We start from the raw sequence: 21,451 nt of genomic DNA on the forward strand, positions 1-21,451 counted from the left end.
TAAATTATGCTTCTTTTGCGTTGAAGTGGATTTACCAACGTGCATAGTGTACAAGCGCCACCCCCCCACCCCATATTAAGCATTGTCGAGAAACGTAACCAATGAAAAGTGGATTAGGAAATAAATTAATTTAAGAGCGCGGAGTCGCAGTTTCACACCGATCTGTTTTTCAAAGGAAATGTTATGCATTTGAGCATCGTTAGAATGGCTCACCAAAATGGTCTAGGAGCGGCGCTTGAGAGCAGAGAAACATGATGTTCACGGCGGTTTTGTGACGTGCAGGAAACGGCTTCTATCCTCTTCCGTTTTCTTCCGGGCTGGAAACGGCACGCGTACTGCGTACTGAATTGTCTTTACTGGATTGATCACACCATCACTAAAAGTCAGTGCATTTAACAGCGCAGTTATAATGGTGAGTGAATCTTGTGACTGTTTGGTTGTTTATGTAACAATATAGAACATTAACTGATGGCCATCGGTTATCTTAAAGTTGAACCTGAGTCGCTTGCCTGCTATTGGTACATAGCTAATGCTAACCCCTTTAAGTGCGAAGTGCACAAAAGATGTGTTCAGTAAAGGAACAAGTCTGGGATGAAGTAAATATGTGTTTTTACTGCAATGGCTTAGTCGCTAGACCTTCTTCATGTGGATCATAAATTACTTTAGCCCTAAGGTTACGTTAGCCCGGCATCTCACAGCATCTGGTCCCTTAACATTCATTGTATTACTGCTGGTTAGTCATGTTGAGAGCGTTATTTTCATGAAGCCCTTTTCACCTTAAATTTCGCCATTTTTTTAAAAAAAAAAATTGTCTTGGTTCATGTTAACATTCATTAATACCACGTTCAATTCATTACGCGAACTGTAACCTGGGTGATGAAACAATTTTATCAAGGCCTCTCATATCGTTTTTTATCCTGCCCACCTATTATTGTGATATTTTCACTGTCAGTTGACTTCACTCTTCGTAGACACTGTTTGTTTTCTAGAAGGTACTTAAATCTTCTTCATCTTCTTTCAGAAACCTATTCTTCTACAGGGCCATGAAAGGTCCATTACTCAAATCAAATACAACAGAGAGGGAGACCTGTTGTTTTCCGTGGCCAAGGACACGGTAAGAAGGATGAACACTATTTAAGCTGGAGTCTACATATTTTTAGTTCTCCAGTGCATGTTTCTAAACTACTTAAACTAGTAGTATTAAACTACTAGTATTATTTTTCTGCATCTTATTGTAACAGTTTGTCAGTTATTGCATGTTCGTGACATACAGTGGCTTTTGGTGTTCCATTGTGTTAAAAGGCTTGTTTTTCTCTGCAGGTGGCAAACGTGTGGTACTCTGTAAATGGAGAAAGACTTGGCACTTACAATGGGCACACTGGTGCTGTGTGGTGTGTGGATGTTGACTGTATCCTTTCATCAGAAGTTGTAAAAAAGATATTATATTGTGTAAAACTTACAAATTTGTACAAATATGTTTTCTGATGAAAAAAATGACACTTTTACATTTGTATTTAATGATAAACCTGTGAACAGAGAGAAAAGAGAGTTGGTTTTCCTTAGCGGTTGCTTAAAGGGGACACAAAGAGTGTGTTGACGGGATCTGCTGATAACAGCTGCAGATTATGGGACTGTGAGACAGGTAGGTGTGGCACCACTTTAGCTTACGAGATGAAGAGTTTACACGCAGGTCATTTTCACAGAACCAAATGAGCTGTTAACAGAGACAATGTTTACATATGACCCATTCATTGATTCCTGGAGTTTCTGTGTTATGAAATCATTCACAGACTATTTTATGTGTAAATGAATTTTCCTAATATTACAGTCTATGCCCTTAATATCAAAAAAATGTTTAATTCCACTTTTCACCTCTTTGTGTTGGCATACTGTGGGAAAAATTGAAGTATTATATGAACATGTTATGAGCTCTGTGCAAAGGAGTATGCTAATAACAGTTGTATGATGTCAGGCAAGCAGCTAGCACTGCTTCAGACCAATTCAGCGGTCAGAACCTGTGGCTTTGACTTCAGTGGAAACATCATCATGTTCTCCACCGACAAACAGATGGGTTACCAGTGTTACCTGAACTTCTTTGACTTGCGAGACCCCCAACAGATAGGTAAATATGTACCCTTATCTATGATATCACTGTCTCGTGGATAGCCGTTTATTCTCTGTAAGGTCTGCTTGCATTTACTCTCTCTCTCTCTCTCCTCTAGAGGACAACCAGCCCTACGTATCTGTACCATGCAGTGAGTCCAGGATCACAAGTGCGATCTGGGGGCCGCTTGGAGAGTTTGTCATCGCCGGTCACGAAAATGGTGAAATCAACCAGTTTAGCGCTAAGGTTCGCAACCTTAATTTGATCTTAAATCTGTTTTTCCTACAAATATTTTTCCTGCAGTTTATTGGCGTTTGATAAATGTTGGTCATTTAAGCTTTAAAATTGTGTATGTATTTGTGTGTGTAGTCTGGTGAGGTGCTGAAGAAGGTAAAGGAACACACCAAGCAAATCAATGACATCCAGCCGTCTGTGGATCTCACAATGGCCATCACAGCCTCCAAAGACAACACTGCCAAGGTTTGTGCCGAACCTCTCAGCAGAGGAGAGGGTCTTAGAATGAGTTTACCACTATATAATACACATACATGTTTCTGAAAATAGTCATTTATATCCTAAAAATCTAGGAAAGGTATGTTTCATCATCCTTTTTTGTTTCTTTGTTTTGTTTTTTTTTTTTGGGGGGGGATTGCGGTCATAGCTGTTTGACTCTACGTCACTTGAACACATAAAAACTTTCAAGACTGAGAGACCTGTAAACTCGGCCGCCATCTCGCCCATCATGGACCACGTAAGTCTTGGTAGCTGCACTGCTGCTGTTTCCTTCTGTGTTTTTTCAGTCACTTACATATAGTGATTGCCTTAATGTGCCTGGCGTAACGAGGAGAAAAAGTGAACTTGAGCTCCAAAGTCTGCAAAGCCCCAAGATGACTTTCAGTGTGTGGTAGATGATGAGTCATTCATGCTGAGTAGACGTCACATGACCATTGACTTTTTTTTGGTCTTATTTTTAGGTGGTGATGGGAGGAGGACAGGAGGCCATGGAGGTCACGACCACCTCCACAAGGATTGGCAAGTTTGAGGCCAGGTTAGTGTGAAAATGAGGAGCCTTTCGGTTCTTTTTTTTTTTTTTTTAACAAACATTTGATTGGTTCAGTTGTACTTGAACTAGGGTTATTATAGTTAACAAAAACTAAGACTAAAACTGGCCGAGGAAAATGAATTTCGTTGAGTGAAATAAAAGTAAAAAGACGACTTTCAAATACACGAAAACTAGATAAAAACTACAGTGAACAACGCAAAGTAAAACGAAATAGAATTGCAGGTACAATCAGCTTCGTTTTCGTTTCGCTTTAGTTTCTTTATTCCTTTTTCAGCTTCTGTAAATCAAGGCTTTCCTCCTAATATCTGAAAAACTAACACTAAAACCAATTAACTAAACTAAAACTAATGAATTCCTCAAAATAAAAATAAAACCAAAACTACTTATGCACTCGTGAAACTAAACTGAAAGACTAAATAAAAATAAAAACTAATGAAAATTTCAAAACTGTAATAACCCTGACTTGAACATTTTAAAGGAGCACTATATGTCAGTTACATTAAACTTTCTGAAGAAATAGGTTTTGATCCTGAATTTTCCTTTATATAAACCTTTGAGGAGTTGTGTGTTCATATATGTGTTCATCTTTGTCATCCGTCTGTTCTGTGAATAACCTTTTCACCTTTGCCTACCAGGTTTTTCCATGCAGCCTATGAGGAGGAGTTTGGGAGGGTCAAGGGTCATTTCGGACCTATCAACTGTGTGGCATTCCACCCCGATGGGAAGAGGTAAGCTGCACAAATCAGTCAGCCTCTCTGCTGAAAGGACCTGTAACATTATAGATGTGACGGTGGTGTGATACAAATCATAAATAATATTATGATTACTGTCACATGTAAGCTGTGCCAGCTAGTTTCTCATGGATGACTTCTGTTGTTTTAAAGTTTAATGTTGATATTTTTGTGATTTGTGTTTTGCAGTTACAGCAGTGGAGGAGAGGATGGTTACGTGAGGATTCATTACTTTGACCCTCAGTACTTTGATTTTGAACTGGAGGCTTAGGCCCAGTTACTGATCCAGTACAAAAGTTCAAATATCGGTCAGATCATCGGCCCCTTGCCGTCACCAGTCCCACCTCCTGTTTTTCTACACACAGAGTTTTACATGGAAAACACAATGAAGAAATACCATATATTTAATGAATCATATTCCAAATAAACTGGATTTGAAATAGTGGGTTTTTGTGTTTGATTTCTTTTCTCAGACTAATTATTATTCTTTAGTCTCAGAGAATACAGAGCGGCCTGCTTTTAACTTTTTATTTATACCATACTGACATCTAAGGGAACTGTTGTTGATTTCCTGTTGTGTGTATATTTAAGACAAAACAGCTCTATTGTTTCATTCATTATTAATCAGTTTACAGGTGATACTGACCAGGTGTATCTCCACTGAGTCAGCATATAAGGTTAACGCTGCACAGTCTACCATGCACTGAATGAATGCATAATAGTAGTAGCAAACTGAAATACAATTCTGCCAAGGAAAGAAGCCCAAGTAACATGTTTGCTACCTATACTAGAAATTCAACAATATAGAACAAAATAAAAGAGGAAAAACCCACATTTTCAGAGATATTTTCTTTATTTTCTTTACCAAAGTCATTGTTATAATATGGACATTTCACAAATCACTGAACTCTTGAACTCCAAACTGGTATATTTGGTCAGCTATGCTGCTGACAGGCTATAGCATAACCACAACAGAGAATAATCTGATTCTGAAGACTATTAGCAATTAAGCAAGCCTTTTTCTCCATGCCCCAACAGACAGCGGACAAGTTCAGAGCCATCAATACAGACACCGCAATAAAAAAACTTTTTTTTTTTTTACCTTTTTAAAAACGAGGTAAAGGACACTGCGTCAGGACAGCATCCACAAGGGAACACAGAAAAAAAAAAAAAAAAATAAGGGGACAGGCAGTGAATATGCATGATTTCAAATAACTTACAAGTTGATTCCTCCCTCGTATGAGGGGAGGAAAACTAGTGACCACTGGCTAGATTTGTGCTGTATCTGGTCCTGTTTGGTTGAGGTGCTGTGTTTTCATTAACAGTAACATGAGGTTCTAACTGGGGAAAAAACAGTGATGCAAGGTTTCAAAAGCACAAAAAAACGAAGGGGGGGGAAAAAACAAAAAACATACATCTTGCATTTCAGTTCACACTTAAGAATGCAAAAAAAAAAAAAAAAAAAATACCGCTCCTTAAGAATACAAGTAGTAAAACGAGTCTTAGAAAATAATTTACAGTCTTTAGCTTTTAGAAGCTACATGTGTATGTGTGTGTGTGTGCGTGTGTGTGTGTATGCATGTGTGTAAGTATGACAATTTTAAGTTCATGCATCCACTCTGACCAAGGCGTCATCTGTTCAAGCTGTTTTCAGTTCTTCTTTTGGCCTTTTGAAAACAAGATGTTAACAAGTTAAAAAGCCATCGGACGAAAACTTCCTTAAGATTTCAGATACAGCACATTAACAAATGCATGGCTTTTGACATCTTAGCATCAGTTAAAGCTGATGAAACCAGTGTAGCGTTCTTGATGGAGTTAAGCCACTGGTGCGCTCTGTGATCATTTCTATGGCCAAAGGGGAGCGAGGGATCCCGACTGACTTGATCACTACAGAGAAAAGGGCCAATCATGACTCCCTGATACAGGATACGCCATTGTGCTGCTACACACTGCCAAAACCAGGCACACTACTTGGGAGCCAACTGGTGGCGATTTAAAACCAAAAGTATATTCTGCAATGCCAAACTGTGAAAACATTTCTTTTTTGTGTTTTTTTTTTGCTTTGCTTTCAGCAAACTCTGGCCTACTTAGAAGACCATGTTAGGTAAATAAGATACTTGAGTTGTTTCCTGTAGCACATGGAGTAATATATACTATAATATAAAATATAAATATAACTACCCCTTTGTGTCCATCTTCTCCTCAGGTGTTTTCTCTTCCTCCTTCACATCTAAAATGGAAAATAAGACACTCAGCACTGTGAACATTAACAACAAAAAAACCCCCAAGTGGAAACAGTTTGTCTACGATTCCAACAGTGATGAGTTACACGTGATTTATAAACAGCATAAAGCTTCCCCAGTTCTCTGAAGTTATGACCCAAAGTGAAGTCATAACTTCATCCCCAGTCCCCAAAGTTAGAGTAACGGATTTTTTCTGTACCTGTTGGCTCACCTTTCTTCTCTTCTCCATCCTTCTCCTCCTCGGTTTTGACTCGCTTGGCCTTTTTGTAGTTGGCCGCGTTTCTACGGCCACCTTGGCCTTCATCCTCAGAGTCTGAGAACTCTTCATCACAGGCTATCCTCTTATCATGAGCACGGACTGCACACACACACACACACACACGCACACACAAGAGAATTCATTACTACTAAGACATCTACATATATGTTAAAATGGATTGCTGAGAAAAGACTAGACTGGTTTCCTGTGGAGAAGCTCACCCAGATTAGGAAACGTGAGCATTCACTGTTTTGGAACCGAGTCATTTATGAATGGGATCAAACCTCAAAAGCAAAACTGTAGCAGACAGACATGTGAAGAGCTGGACTAGAGGAAGGGCACAGGAGGAAAAGAGGAACAAAAAAGGAAAAGTGAAATGGAGTAGAGCAGAGTGCCGACACTGAGGGCTGGTTTATACTTCTGCGTCTGCGTCTACTTCGGCTGCTTTATACTTTTGCGTAGACTGTATGTGGAGCCTACGCATGTACCCTAAGCGAGTGGCCTACATCGTTGTGAGCATTTATACTTCTGCGTTGGTGTGCCTGCGTCGCTCTGTAATTACATCGCCAAAACGCTAGTTTGCGGTGAGGTTTCTATGCCACTGTGTTGAGTTTCTTGATGCATTACAAAAAGATGCCGAGAATAATGTTAAATAACAAGTCGGAATTCAGTCTTTGCACACTAATATCTGTAAAACAAGTTTTGCGTTCAAAAGAAGGACTAGTTTCTCAAGTTTGGGGGACAAACAAACGGAGCTCTCAAAATAACGAGCGCTCAGTATCGCCATTTTGCCGAAAACTTTCAATGGCGTCGGAAACTGAGTGGATCACGTTGGAGTTGGAGCTAATAAATGTTGAACAATGGTTACTTTTACTGAAATTACTGTAACGCAGAAAAGACAGAAGACATCTGAGGAGATGGTGTGTACGACCACTGAACAGATTGAGGCAGAAGGAGGGTGACGCTACAAAGCAGACTAATCACAGTTGTTTCAGTCTGCTTTGACGCGTGTTGCCAGGACGCACAGTTACATTTCTGGGGAGGCGCAGTCAGGCTACGGCGTAGGCTACAGCACAGGGCACGCGGATACGCAGAGCCTATGCCGTACCTATGCCGTAGATTCGACGCAGAAGTATAAATTGGCTTTGACATGGACGGAGAACAGGGGAGATAAAGAGACAGAGAAAGGTGGTATGAGGTGTGGTACGCACTGGAGATGCGTTTGTCAGGATCCTCCTCCTCATCGCCGCTGTCCTCCTGCACGGCATCCTCAGGGATGGCCTGCATCTGCACGCCCGGGGCATGGGGCAGCATGCGCAGGTTCTCAAACAGACGCTGCCTGCAGGAACGAGAGGTCAACGGCACAGGTCAACACTGGGACAATCTCACTCCCACATACACACAGATTATACATGTATTTATTATATACTTAGATTACATATAAGTTGCAGGCATACGCCAATAGCGGAAACGGTGAGTTAATTCATTAGCGACTGATAGCATAAACCTATCGTCACACTTACTTAATCTTTTCCAGGTAATCGTTTGTGTTCTGGTTGGTCATGTTGGATGGGCTTATGTGAAGTTTGAAGTCTGGTCCAAAATACTCAAAGTAGTCATTGTATGGAAGCTCTGATGTAAGGGAAAAAAAAAAAAAAAAAGGACACACAGATGCAATCAATCAGACACTGAAATGTACACATCACAGACATGAGCGTGGTTCCTCTTTCTGTGTCTGTTAAAAAACTCAGGTGATCATGTGACACTGCTCTAACTGCTCAGTCATACAAAGGGCCAGTGAACTGGATAGCGTCACGTGATGGTCCAGTAACACAGAACTGAAGTCTAACATCAGTCCGAAGGGCTATACCGTTGGGGATCGTGGTGTCCAGTGCCACAGCCGTTTCAAACGTCCAGCAGCGAGCCACGTTACGGATGGTGTAGCCCCCACCCCCCAGCATGAGCAGGGGAAGGTTAAAGCTCTTCATGTACTCCACACACTTAGCATGGCCTGCAGAGATAGGACAGAGAGAAATTAAAAAAAAAACAAAAAACAAAAAGATCCATCGTATACAGACAACGCATGTGCTTGCATGACAGAGAGAAATACAAAAGATAAAGAAGAGGTTACTGCGGGGAGCATGTTACCTTTAATGGTAAGATTGAAACAACCCAGTCTGTCTCCAGACAGAGAATCAGCGCCACACTGCAGAACCACTGCGCTGGGCTGATACATCTCCATCACTTTAGCCATGATCTGCCAGACACACACACACACACACACACACACACACACACACAGTTAAGCCAAATAAACCTAAGACCATTCTGCTTTTTTCCCCCTAATAGCACAGCATTCATTGTGTACTATACCTGATTTAGTCATGAGCACCAACGCTTTGCCAATGGTACTTCAAAATTGATTATGCTAGATGCAGAATAAGCATGAAGTCCTTACTGGTTTGAAAATGGCTTCATAAGACTCGTCATCAATGCCGTCCCTGAGAGGGTAGTTCACAGCATAGTATTTGCCTTTCCCTGCACCAATATCCTGAAAAAAAAAAAAGAAAAGTTGGGTTACTTCCACGAACATCCTAAATTACACAAACTTCCACTGAGCAGAACTGAGCTTCAGTAAAAAAGGACTGAGATGTAAGAGTTCCTTTGTCATGAAATAGTTTGAGAGAAAAAAAAAAAAAAAAAAGAGAGAGAGAGAAAAAAACAAAAGAAAACCCAGATGTGTGGCACATGCAGCGTGACAAAGCCATGTGGACTCACTCTGAGGTCTCCTGTGCCAGGGAAGTACTCCCCGTACTTGTGGAAGGACACGGTCATGACACGGTCAGTGGTGTAGAAAGCCTCCTCTACACCATCGCCGTGATGAATGTCAATGTCAATGTACAGCACTCTCTGATGATACCTGCACGGAGAGAAAAGAATTTCATCGATAAGCCTCCGTATACACTGATGCTTTACAGATGAGTTTCACCCAACAGAGATGTTAAAGGTGAAATGTGTTGAGGTTGTGTGTGTTCGTCTGAAAGAGCTTACTTAAGCAGTTCCAGAATGGCCAGGACAATGTCGTTAACATAGCAGAAGCCAGAGGCTTCAGACTTCTTGGCATGGTGAAGGCCTCCTGCCCAGTTAATGGCGATGTCTGTCTGTTGTTTGTTCAGTTTCACTGCCCCAGCTACACAGATTCACATTCAGGAATGAGCATTAGTCATGCAAAACAATTGTAATTCACTGATTCCCTTATCTGCAGTCATTTCCAAAATTCAAATTATACCACAATATCAATTCTTGTGGCTTTATTGCACATCCCTAACATGTGGGCATTTTTGTATGTGTTATTACACACTTTTTGAATGTATAAGAGGCACTTGCAATTGTCTAAATGATCAATATACACAAAAAAAAAATACACCAAAAAAAAAAAAAAAAAAACCCCAACAGGGGTGTGATTGCCTCATTCACAGAAGAACGCTCATACTTACCTACAGAGCCACCTGTTGAGAGCTGACAGAATTCAAACAGGCCATCAAACACAGGACAATCCTCCCCCACATTAACTGGACGGGGCACACGGAGAAAAGCACATTTAAGTGATAAAACATCCAAAACTGTCATCAAGCACACCTTTAAAAAAAAAACAAAAAACAAAACCTACAGGCCTTAAACAATTTATGCATGAACCCCCCTACCAGTGACAACTTCCTTTCAACCATTTTAGAACAAATTGGTGATTTGAGAACTCTAGTGCTGCATCACCCTGTTCATATCTAAAATAATAATGTAAAGATTATATTAAAAATTACTTCTAGTATAAGTACTTCAACAATAGCAAAAGCTAGGGACTGGATACTCACATCTCTGCATCTGTTTGCTGTACTCTGACATGTTATCCGGACGGATGGAGCGCAGGAACTTGATGTAGTCATCACTGTGGTACTTGGTCATCTCTTCAGCATTGGCTTTATGAGGCCTCTGTGGGTGTGGGCAAAAACAAATTTAAAAGTAAAAACCATTATAGAAAGCAGAGAATACATTCTTTAAGTCTAGACAAAAAAAGAGAGCGCGAGAGATAGAGAGAGAGAAGTCGATTCTCAAGTTTTTTGAGTACAACATCGAGATATACGAGAAACGTGAAACTTACGTAGATTTCCATCTTCCTGTACAGCCCATAGTTCAGAAGTAAATTATGGGTCATGCGGATTCTGTGGGGCTTCATGGGGTGGCCCTGGCCATAGTAATAATTGCCAACATCACCTTGAAAAGGGAGTAATGGTCAGTCATTGATATGAAATTACTGCGTACATTAAGGAAGTTGGCTCGATGGAACGAGCAACTATCAATCGAGCAGTCTAAATAACAGCATCATCGACTGATTCCAGTTTCAACCCGATCGATTACAGTCCAGTTTCAAGAAAAAATCAAATAAAAGACAACAAACAACAGGTGAACTCTTTCAAAGTGGAATAGCTCAGGGAGAGTATCTCTATCATACGATAACTTTGCAGCTCGTATGCCCATTTATCCTGCTACGTGCTAGCTGGCATACACTTCATATGCTACGTGCAATTAGCAAAATACGTCGGTGTGAAAACGGAGAGCGGGCTGCCAGCAACCACATGAAATGTTCAAGGAAATAAGACTGTCTGATATACAGCACATTTTACATGCTATAATCAGTCTCTTTGTAAATTCGAGATTGTTCACAGTTGCTTAACTTCACAGGCGGCTAGCGCTCGTGCAGAAGTGCGAGCTAGCTAACAAGCTTGCTAAAATGTAGGTTAGATGTGGAAGTTGCGGAATACCATAATGTTTAGTATCTGACTCAAGCATTCCAGTAGTAGGATAAGGAACACGGCGAAAGGTGCAGCATTTTCTTTTCATACACATGAATGTGCACGTCCATTGTTACAACAGAAGCCTAGCTCGCACTACTGCTACAGGATTGTCCCCCACAGACAATCAGCTAACGTTAGCCCACGGGGCAGAAGCTAGCTAACCCAGTTAGCTAGCTAATCTTTCCTTCGACGCTGGGTCTCGGCTAACTCTGGTGGCTAACTGACATTAGCTAACCGGCCACTGCTTGCTAACAATCAACCGGCACATCACTTATGTGCGCGATACGTACAATTTGAACAAAAAACATTTGGTTCTCGTTGATATGGCAATGCTTGGCGCTTAGCGTGATGAAACATAAACTTAATGCTTACCATCATAATAATAGCAAACTTTCTTCTTTGTTCCTTGAGAAGTCAGCGCCATTTTATCTCCAATTACAGCCTGAGCCTGCCGGGCTTTCTACGCAACAACCAACTTCAATCGTAACTTGCATGTAGTTTTTTTAAACCAATCACAGTTTAGCTTTCACTGCTTGGGCGTTGCAATAGCACATCTAGACCAACCACCGACCTCACTATTTTGCATATTATTTATTTCTTTGTTTGAGTCTGTGGTTATGTACTTAAATTGTCGGAGAGCTACTGCACATCCAGATATTAAACTATGAAGTAATTGTTATCTTTTTAATCTATTCCGTATTCACAGCTTGAAATAAACCAAATTTAAATCTTACACGTGGTATCCGCGACTTTCTCAACAGAGAATGAATGGAATTTTGTCCAGACGATTTGACTTAATAAATCGATTTAATAAGATGTTTCCTCTCGTTTGTAGGTCAGAAGAGCAAAACGCTGTCCTCACTATCCGCCCCATGTTGTACACAACAGACGATGAGTTTTTAGATCTTTGAATCTCGCTATCTTCTCAGTCTCTGCACTGATCCGATTCTCAGCTTTGTGGACTCGTTTTTATAAGTTTGACTTGAGTTGAGGCCAGTGGACACAGAGCTGCATCCTTTTTTAACGGTCAGACAAGAGTCTATTCAATTAATTTCCAAAAAAAAAAAAAAAAAAGAAAAATAAAAATATTAAAAATGACAAGTATCAGACTGCAGATGCTGAATGATCTGACTGTCAGGTGTGAATACGCCTGCGGCAAGCTTAAGTGGGACACTGGGTAAATCCTTTTTTTTTTTTTTTGCTTGATTACTGTGACATTAAATTTACTTGGATCGAAAAACCGTAGTAGAGAATAATTTGCAGTCATCTGAAATTCTGTTAGTGGTACTTTTAGCTGCAGTAGACAGCTCTACTGTTATGGATAATGTTGTTATGGATAATAACTGTCAAATATTGGCCTACCTACAGTGGAATAACTTGAAGCAGCTTGCTGTGGTAACTTCTGGAACACAGCTGTACCTTGGATGTTAAATGCTGCGGGTCCATTTCAGTTTTTGGATTGAGACTAGAGTGCTGCGTCCAATCAAAAATCAAATGCTGTGTCCAGCTCAGCATTTGATAAACTCTGATTTTGGAGTTTATGGTACACACTCATTTCCTACTTACTCAAATGAACGAATTTCTCAGTAATGTGATGATGTAAGTGTGGAGAAATAATCGTAATCCTTTCTCAAAGAGGGGGAGCCTTGTCTCCTCATTGAGCACTGAGAGCAACAGATCTTTTAGTGTGAATGGTATAAGTGAAGTTGCAATACATTAAATTACCCCATGATGGCGCCATTCACCCATCCTTCATGTCCTCTAATGGCAGATCGGGAGGTTTGACTTGGTGACTTAAGTGTTTGACGAACACAATCTCATTGACCAGAACAAATCATAAAGCATTCTTGCAGTAAAGTCTGACTGAATTTGCAAAAGGGTCGATCCATCATCCTCCTAAGGTTCACGTAGGGTGCACATGCGTTGTTTCTGCTAAAATGGATAATTTACTAGGCAATGAAAATGGAGGCAAGAAATTTTATATAATTATATGTGGTATAAATGGAATGTTTATACGCGCTCTCATACGCGTTCGTAAAACAAACAATTATCTATAAATAGAAGGCAAAGTAATACTTTTTTACTAGTTTTGTATAGATCATGACTGACCGTCACAAGACTATTTTTCTGATAATGATGGTGCAAATGTATTTGCATAACCACAGCATACAGTAGAGGCTGTGGTAGACTGTAAGAAGGTGTGTAGTCATGTTTGCCAAAAATACACATCATATTGTGATTTGATGTCTGTACTTTCAGTGCTGATAAGGAATTATCTGATATAGGAACACTATCCTCATGAGGGTTTTACATCATGAAATTACTAACTGTTGGTTTGTGCATTGTGTGAATCCCTGTAACACTGTGACTACCACTAAAGAAGTAGAGTAAAAAAAATAAATAAGGGAAATCTGCTTGGTTGGTCCACTAACTAGCTTGCTAAAATGTAGGATGAAATGTGTGTCATTTTGTTTGGTCAGGTCAATGCATTGCCTTATCGATATCAATGTCATTATTAATCAATAATCTAAATGTCAGTGTTCCTCAAATATTTTTCTAAACGGTGCATGATTTTTATTGTCCTGTGTAATTTTTGTATGATCCCAATTTGCTCCTGGTTTTATCCCTCATTATATTATTCAGATCCTTAAATGAGGTTTGATTTCTTTTTTATTATTCAGATCGTTAAATGAGGTTTGATTTCTTTTTTTTTTTACTTTCATTAACTCCATGCATTAAGAAAAAAAACTGTCAGACTTCATTTCATCTTAAGTAGGTAACCAACATTTATTTACCATTATCAACTTTACAATAAAACCAGTAACATCTTTAAACATTAGCAAAATAAAGAACAAAATTGGTCAAATGTATTTACAGAGACAAGAAAGCAGATCAAGGCTCACATTTAACACATAACATCTCTGCTTCTTTTTAAAACTTCAAATGTGAACATGGCAAGCTCATGTGTTTTTTTTTTTAGCCAAGATGAAAATTAAAATGCATTTCTAAACAAACAAGACAAAGCCGTCTGAATATTTAAAATGGTTCTCTATACACCACAAAATACTTAAATTTGGGTTAAAATATAGGAATGTAGAAAGTTGGCAAGTCTTTTTTTTCTATTTCAATTTCCATAGCTTTTTTTTTTTAACAGTCATTAAACGTGGTGATGTCTATGTTGCGCCTGTTGGTTGTGTTGTAGCATCTTTATGTTGATGTGTTTGAAAGATGCATCACCTTGATTCCATCTTCATATGTTCAACTCATTCCTGTGTTTACATCCCATTTCCAAGTGGTATCAGCCTAACTCAGTTCCAGATCTTTGAGCCATTACCAGGGAAGTGAACTAGTGAATCTAGTCTGTCATTTGTTATTATTCTTAAAGAAAGTGGCACGAGGAGTCTTTTTTCACATACATGTGTATATATACATATACATATATCCATGTATATATACATATGTATACATATACACATATATATAAATATATATTTTTTTTCTTGCAAAACAGTTCACAAAGTTCTTGTGAAGTACAATCACTCTTTCTGTTCAGATGGTGCAGGTGTTGAGCTGGTCTCCTCTGTGGGTTTTGTGGGCTCAGCAGGAGCAGCAGCCTCCTCTTTCGGAGGAGCTGCAGCCTCCTCAGCTTTGGCAGGGGTCTCCTCAGCCTTGGGGGCTTCAGCATCAGCAGCAGCAGCTGCAGTCTCCTCAGCCTTGGTCTCCTCAGGCTTCTCCTCGGCAGCTGCCCCGTTCTCCTCAGGTTTCTCCTCTGTGGCTGTGGCCGCAGCTGCCTCCTCCTTCACCTCGCTGGCATTCTTCTTGCTCTTCTTCAGAGAAATGCCCTTGAACTTGAAGGAGTTCTTGAGGGAGAACTTCTTCTTCTTCTTCTTGGGGGTTTCCTTAGGTGCCTCGCCCTCTGGTTTGGCAGCCTCACCCTCGGCAGCAGGGGCAGGTTCAATGGCATCTCCAGCTCCAGTCTCAGATTCCTTGGCTGCTTCTGCAGAGCCATTGGTGGTGGCAGCGTTATCGCCATCTGCTTTCACATCCCCATTGGTCTTCACATGACCATTTTCCTGAAGGGAGAAATAATAATTTAAAGATTATCATTTTTGCATTCATCGGCTGCGTTTAAGGTGCACGGAGCGTATCAGAAATCCGCTAAGAATATAACCCTTTAAAAATGGGTAAAATCGTCGACTGGTAGGACGATGACCGACTATCGCGTACATCATGTGTGGCTTCGAGGTGACGCCTTGCAGTACCACAAGATATGGAGGGGGGCGATCGTATAACACAAATCGCTTGTGATGGGAGTCGAGACGGCGGCTCGGAGACAAAAGACTGGAATCGATCGATGCGCTGTAGTAAATTCCAGCGTGATATAGCTACAAACTGAGGGAATACTGCCATAGCCGAAGAAATCTTATAAAAAATGAATGCGAATAACGACAATTTTTAATTCGACAAAGAGAGCGCATCTCTTTCTATTCAACCACATCCACACGGACTCGCTGCTAGTCCGGTGTCTAGACCTGAGACCTCGTGCGTCTGCACATCAAGCTACTGCCTGGCACGTCAGTTTAACCCAGCAATACAATATCGATTTTAAAGTGCATGAACAAGATTGCGACGAACAGATTATATGTAATTCTTACTTTTATGCAAACGCATCACTTGCCGTCCAGCTTTTGTCAATCAATACGGGATTGAGATTGGGCATCCTTTAACAATACTCCGTAAGTGGAGATCAGACAGTTTTCCAGTAAAATGCATCGTTTAACATGCAACACACAGAACGGCGTAAAGTATGTTACAACTAATCCGCATAATAGTCTGCACATAATTTGAACCCCAATTCTCGTAGGAGACTGAAGGACTGATAGATGAGGATTTTGACTCTTCCCGTCCCTCGTCAACGAACAATAGTAATACGAATAATATAAAACAGAGGTATTTGCAAATGTAGGTGATTTCTGTAACTAATACCATTAAATTAGCCGAGCAGAATCAATGTGTGAACAAAAAGACATGCTATTATTATCAAATCGGATTTTTAACGAGGAAAAGACATAGAAAGAGCAAACTTCGGCTGAAAGACACTTGTTCGATGTGGGTGTGTCATGAAAACAATGATAGAGCGGGCGAGCCGGTGCCTACCTGTCCGTTTGTCTTGACCGCGGCTGGGTCAGCGGCAGCGGCTTTTCCCTCAACGGCCACTCCTCCCTTCGATGCTTGGGATCCCATTATGAATTTAGTTTTAAAGTAAATTAAAAGAACTCAAATAAGGTAGGAGAAAAATAAATCCAGACCAAGAGTTGTAATGTGCATCCAAAAGCGCAGGCAAAGGAGATTTTTTTCTTCTTATATGAAGAAAAATTGAGACGTCCCAGTCTTCGTTAACCTTCTATTTCTCCACTCGTCGAAGGCAACCTACAACTAGCAATACTAGTTGATACAGCGCCTCTAGATAACCCAAGGCACCACCCATGGGCGTGTCCCTACAACTCAAACCAATCTGAAACAACATTCTGGAGTTCCCCCGCCTTCAACCACCACCCCCACCCCCCATGCATCCCACCTCTTAGTCTATCATTTGGAAACAAAATGGCATCTAATTGTTATGGACTAAGTCGGTCAGCATTTGCAACGAAAGCAAAACTTGTCAAAGTTAGTAAAAGCTGATTTTAAATCTACTTAATATAAATACGTTGTTTTGTATAATGAAGTAATTCATAGGCATATGTACGTGGGTATGAAATTGTCAAATTAGCTCAATAAATGTGCTGTTCCATACTTCGCGTTCCCTACTATCATTCCATGACGTTGAAGCTTTTCGAACATCATTGCATAACTCTGAACGGTAATGAGGCTAATTTGTTCTTGCTAAGCAACTGCACCCATTTTTGAGGGTCAAAAGTCTGTCAAGTGAAATAAACACCCTCACAGAAGCTCACAATATCTTACACATGATTTGTTTTACTAGTTATTAAGTTTAACCATACTGCTATTACTGATAATAATCACAAATCAATATGATAGTATGAAACTGATGCACATTTGAAAGTAAGTGTATCCAATGACTCTATTGTGGCTGCGTATTTTTCTATTGAAACATGGAAGGGACTCCAAAATTAGTTTTGACTGATATTTTTACAGTGGGGTTGGTGGGATGTGGTGTATTTAATAAGCATTGATTGAGGTTTGGGTTTTACAGCTCTGAGGCATTTAGCATTTATCTGTCTTCAGGGCTCATTGCTTTGGAAAATGAAAAGAATTGGACACTATCTGCTTCCTGTAAATCAACAATATCTCTCTCTCTCTCTCTCTCTCTCTCTCTCTCTCTCTCTCTCTCTCTCCCCCCCCCCCCCCTACACTCTCTCTGGCCTTGCCAAATGACATAAAGTCTCCACTGTCTGTGGAGGTATGCAAGGCATGCAAACGCTCACGGAGAATTTTTCACCTCATTTGTGTGTCTTGTCTCTTTCTCAGAACCGTTACAACCTTAGGGGGTTAAACTGCATTTTTTTGTGAGTGTCAGATGAGGAGATGCGATGAATAAGCTCATATACTCCAAACAGTCCCCTCTTTTTTTTCCTAAGGGAGCATGTTGAAGGGAGGTGGGTGGGGGGTAGATGTAGTGAGAGGGGAGGGGACTTGTGCCCCAAGCTTTTGTGGCGTGGTTTATTTTCTTGATGGCGGGTCAGGACACATCATCTCATTTTGTATGTGTCACACACTCGTTTTTAACCCCCTGCCCTCCCAGCCCGAATCCGTCTGTGCGAGAAGTCCTCTTTGTCACGAGATTGCTCCAGAGACAGCGTCAGACGGAAAGCGAATAGCTGCCATCCTTTCTAGAGAAAGCTGCATTTCACACAGTTTTTGTTGCAGCGGAGAAACATCCCCATTGATTCCAGCATTTTATCTCCCAAAAGGAACTGCACTATCTGAAACGAGATAGACATGCTCCTCCTCAGATGGCAGGTATCAGACGTGAATGTGAATGGACGTGTCTGATGTGCCACTGATGGGACAGTGTAATGGCCAAAGAGGTGAGAACTGGTTATCAGACACACATTTTAGTTTCAGTGCTGGAGGGGGTGAAAGTAGGGAATGTGAAGCCATTGGAATGGGCAATCTGGTGAATAGTTCCTTTTGAAGACAAGGAACTACATTGATTCCTAAAACGCTTTTCGAACATAACTACATTAAGAGTTTGAGAGTCACTCAATCTGACTCATGATCTCTTACTGCTAAACAGAAACTTTGCCTGGAAAGTTCAGAGGTTGACATTGTGAACCTTGGGTCAAGTGACCAGAGATCACATTCCACAGACCCTCCCAGAAATCCCTGGCCCTCCAAGCATTTCTCCGACTCGCAGTCAGATCTTTACCGTTAAGATGGCTCTACTTCTTTAAGGTGAATCGGGCTGTGATTTTGCACTCTGTAACACTTTTAAGTGGAGAGAATCATTCAGACCACACAGATGGATGATCTGAGATAAAATGTAGAGGTTACTGAAAATATGCTCCTACTATTTATGGTGTTACACAAGATTTTAACCAAAGCAAAAAATGTTTTCTCAGGAGCACATGAGAGGCAGCATGAAATCCATTATGTCAGTACACGTAAAGTTGTCGCATCAGACTAACCAAGTTAGTATGCCTGGCAGACGGTATCTCAGGGCTCTGCTGATGAATTAGGATGGTATTGGCAAGAAACATTTTCAGCTCCTGTATTTGATGTATTAGATAGAAGTTGTCAGTGTGTCCATTGCTATCCCAGCACTGGAAAGCTGAAGGTGGAGGACAGCAGTAAGACATGGTGCATCCAGTGTCTTCTTTTCCCATGTCTCTAATTCTTACAGTATTTTGCTCTCCCTCGTATCTCTCTCTCTCTCCCTCTCTCTCTCTCTCTCTCTCTCTCTTTCTCTCTCTCTCCCTCTCCCTCTCTCTCTCTCTGTCTCTGTCTCTCTCTCTCTCTCCCTCTCCCTCTCTTTCTCTCTGTCTCTCTCTATCTCTCTCTCTCTGTCTCTCTCTCTTCCTCTCCCTCTCCCTCTCTCTCTCTCTCTCTCTCTCTCTCTCTCTCTCTCTCTCTCTCTCTCTCTCTCTCTGTCTCTGGCCTCGGGCAGAGGGCTGGTTACTGTGAAGCTCTGCGTGGGGCATCTTATCTCCCTGTTTTTTTCTTCCCTGTGAGAGTCAATGGCTCTTTTTGTTTGACTGCCCAGATTTCATGCCTGAACACAGAGTAAGATTTATATCTTCAAAAGGCCCTATTGTTCTCCTTTAGGAAAGCCAACTGATGAGCATCACAAGCCGGGGTGAGGTGAAGACTAGGGGTAGTGAGAAAGAGAAAGAGAGAGTCAGAGAGAGAGAGAGAGAGAGAGCAGCATATAGCCTAAAGAATCAATAGATTTTTTCAATCTCTCTCTCAAAATCAATTATTTTATGTCATATTACCAGTGATGTGTTTGCCTGATATTTTTTCTACTTGTAAACTAGTGTGGACAGATGTGTTAGCAGGAACTCACTATACCATATTGCATAGCTATACAAGTTACAGAGTAATTAATCTTAGAAGTACACTTTCATGTTGTTTGTTTGTTTTAAAGTAACCGTTTGAAATTGATTCCATTCTTAGAATGTGTGTCCCTTTTCTTTTCTAATCAGATACTGTAAGTTATTCTCCTTCTTGAACACAGAATGGGGCTGCCCTAATCTCTGGTTGTCATCGATCAATAAGGAGCTAAGAATCTTAGCCTGTGTCTGAGACAATGGGAACATATGGCATGGCTTTCCACTAGCCAGATGTCCAAGTCGGGCAGAGTACGAAAGAAAAATAATCTTGACTTTAGATTTGAGCTTTAGTGTGGAGTTGGCAGGTCAAGAGGTCAAAGGGCATCCGATTCGCCGACCTCCACCCCCCCCCCCCCCCCCAGACCCTTCCCCTCTAAAAACACACATCTCACTCTGCCTCAGAGTGTCACACCACCACCTCAGGGGTTTGTGAGGAATGACCTTCATTCCTGCCCTCAGTTCTGTAATCCATACTCAGTAAATGAATGGTGAACAAAGAACTGATATCTTAACCCACACAAACATAAACAAAAATATAAACAGCCCCAAACACTGGGCTATAATCTGCTCAAACCCATTCAATCCCTTCCATTCATTTTATAGTTAATTCCTGGACATTACCATTAAATCCTGTATGTCACTGAGCTGTGAGAAAACATCCTCCTTTAGGGAGTTTACACTGGCATTGGAATTCACCTGAACTCCCACATGAGAAAAGGGGAAGAGTCTTACCTGTAACGGCACAAAGGTTGACATGGCAAACTAACTTCAGAGCTATGGAAATACAGGGGGACTTTTCAGTGTTTACACTCAACAGGGAATCCCTGGGATTGTTAAGTCAGATCGTCTATCAAGCTGTATTACACGAGTAAACACACAAAGACAGCTTTGCGGTGGATTCTTACTTTCGGTAAGTCTCTCCTTCTTCTGCTTTCACTTTCTCCTTGCGCTCTGTTACGCTCTGTCATTCAGAGACACCTCTAAGCCATTTCTGTTTGGGGAATTCTAGGGGTAAATTCACAGAGAATACCGTTTTAAAGGGACAGCCAGCCATTTAACAGATTGAGAGAATGTTCTTAGCTGACAACTCAGAGACTTGAAATATTTGAAAGTTGGTTTTTTTTTTTTTTTTTTTGAGTCTGCAGTTCAACTGTGAGGCTTAGAGTCTGAGACTTTTTCCCCCTCTTGTTTATTCCAGTCATTCAGGAGTGTCTTCCATATCTTATTAAGCTTGTTGTTTGGGTGCCCAAAAACACAGAGGTGGATTTATTTACTGACTGAATTCTGTTATCAGCAGTCCAACTCCCATCCCTGCAGCCAGCACAGTGGCTTTCTCCTGCCCTCTTCTCACTGAGACTGTGCAGCCTCTGTCTCACAGCAATCTCCAAATGAGAAAAATGGTTTGTTTACTGCATAGAGAGGAGATATTGTGAATTCAATTAGGACAACTGCTCAAACTGTTTGGGTGTTGAGAAAAGATGCCTTTGTCTCTGTCTAACACACACACACACACACACACAAACACACACACACATGTACAGATACTAACACTCACACACAGGTTCAAATGCACATATATGAGCTCGGCATGTCACTTAAATGAACCTCCTGAAGCAAATTGCTTTCCT

General features: G+C 40.9%; 3 protein-coding genes across 4 annotated transcripts; 1 reads left to right on the plus strand and 2 right to left on the minus strand.

The window, feature by feature from the left end:
* The first annotated feature begins 309 nt into the window (after positions 1–309).
* eif3i (eukaryotic translation initiation factor 3, subunit I) lies at positions 310–4,342 on the plus strand. The gene is made up of 11 exons (XM_030789591.1): positions 310–412; positions 1,022–1,114; positions 1,321–1,408; positions 1,577–1,642; positions 1,973–2,122; positions 2,223–2,350; positions 2,474–2,584; positions 2,766–2,855; positions 3,079–3,152; positions 3,803–3,895; positions 4,088–4,342. Exons 1-11 carry the CDS (start codon positions 410–412, stop codon positions 4,167–4,169), a joined length of 978 nt encoding a protein of 325 aa, XP_030645451.1. The 5' UTR covers positions 310–409; the 3' UTR covers positions 4,170–4,342.
* Positions 4,343–4,756: 414 nt separating this feature from the next.
* hdac1 (histone deacetylase 1) lies at positions 4,757–11,698 on the minus strand. 2 transcript variants are annotated; one of them, XM_030789589.1, is made up of 14 exons: positions 11,623–11,698; positions 10,557–10,669; positions 10,270–10,387; positions 9,898–9,972; positions 9,452–9,590; positions 9,179–9,320; positions 8,859–8,951; positions 8,549–8,657; positions 8,271–8,411; positions 7,924–8,032; positions 7,612–7,739; positions 6,341–6,499; positions 6,080–6,128; positions 4,757–5,565 (listed from the first exon to the last, which is right to left on the minus strand). In XM_030789589.1, the coding sequence occupies exons 1-14, from the start codon at positions 11,672–11,674 to the stop codon at positions 5,538–5,540; spliced, it is 1,455 nt and encodes a 484-aa protein (XP_030645449.1). In that variant the 5' UTR covers positions 11,675–11,698; the 3' UTR covers positions 4,757–5,537. The 2 variants fall into 2 exon arrangements, with proteins under 2 accessions (XP_030645449.1, XP_030645450.1); XM_030789590.1 differs by having other exon boundaries at positions 6,353–6,499; positions 11,623–11,674.
* A 2,325-nt stretch (positions 11,699–14,023) lies between these two features.
* Positions 14,024–16,677, minus strand: marcksl1b (MARCKS-like 1b). The gene is made up of 2 exons (XM_030789323.1): positions 16,408–16,677; positions 14,024–15,323 (listed from the first exon to the last, which is right to left on the minus strand). Exons 1-2 carry the CDS (start codon positions 16,492–16,494, stop codon positions 14,787–14,789), a joined length of 624 nt encoding a protein of 207 aa, XP_030645183.1. The 5' UTR covers positions 16,495–16,677; the 3' UTR covers positions 14,024–14,786.
* Positions 16,678–21,451: the final 4,774 nt, after the last annotated feature.

This window comes from Chanos chanos, chromosome 12, assembly GCF_902362185.1.
Source record: "Chanos chanos chromosome 12, fChaCha1.1, whole genome shotgun sequence".
Classification (NCBI taxonomy): Eukaryota; Metazoa; Chordata; class Actinopteri; order Gonorynchiformes; family Chanidae; genus Chanos; species Chanos chanos.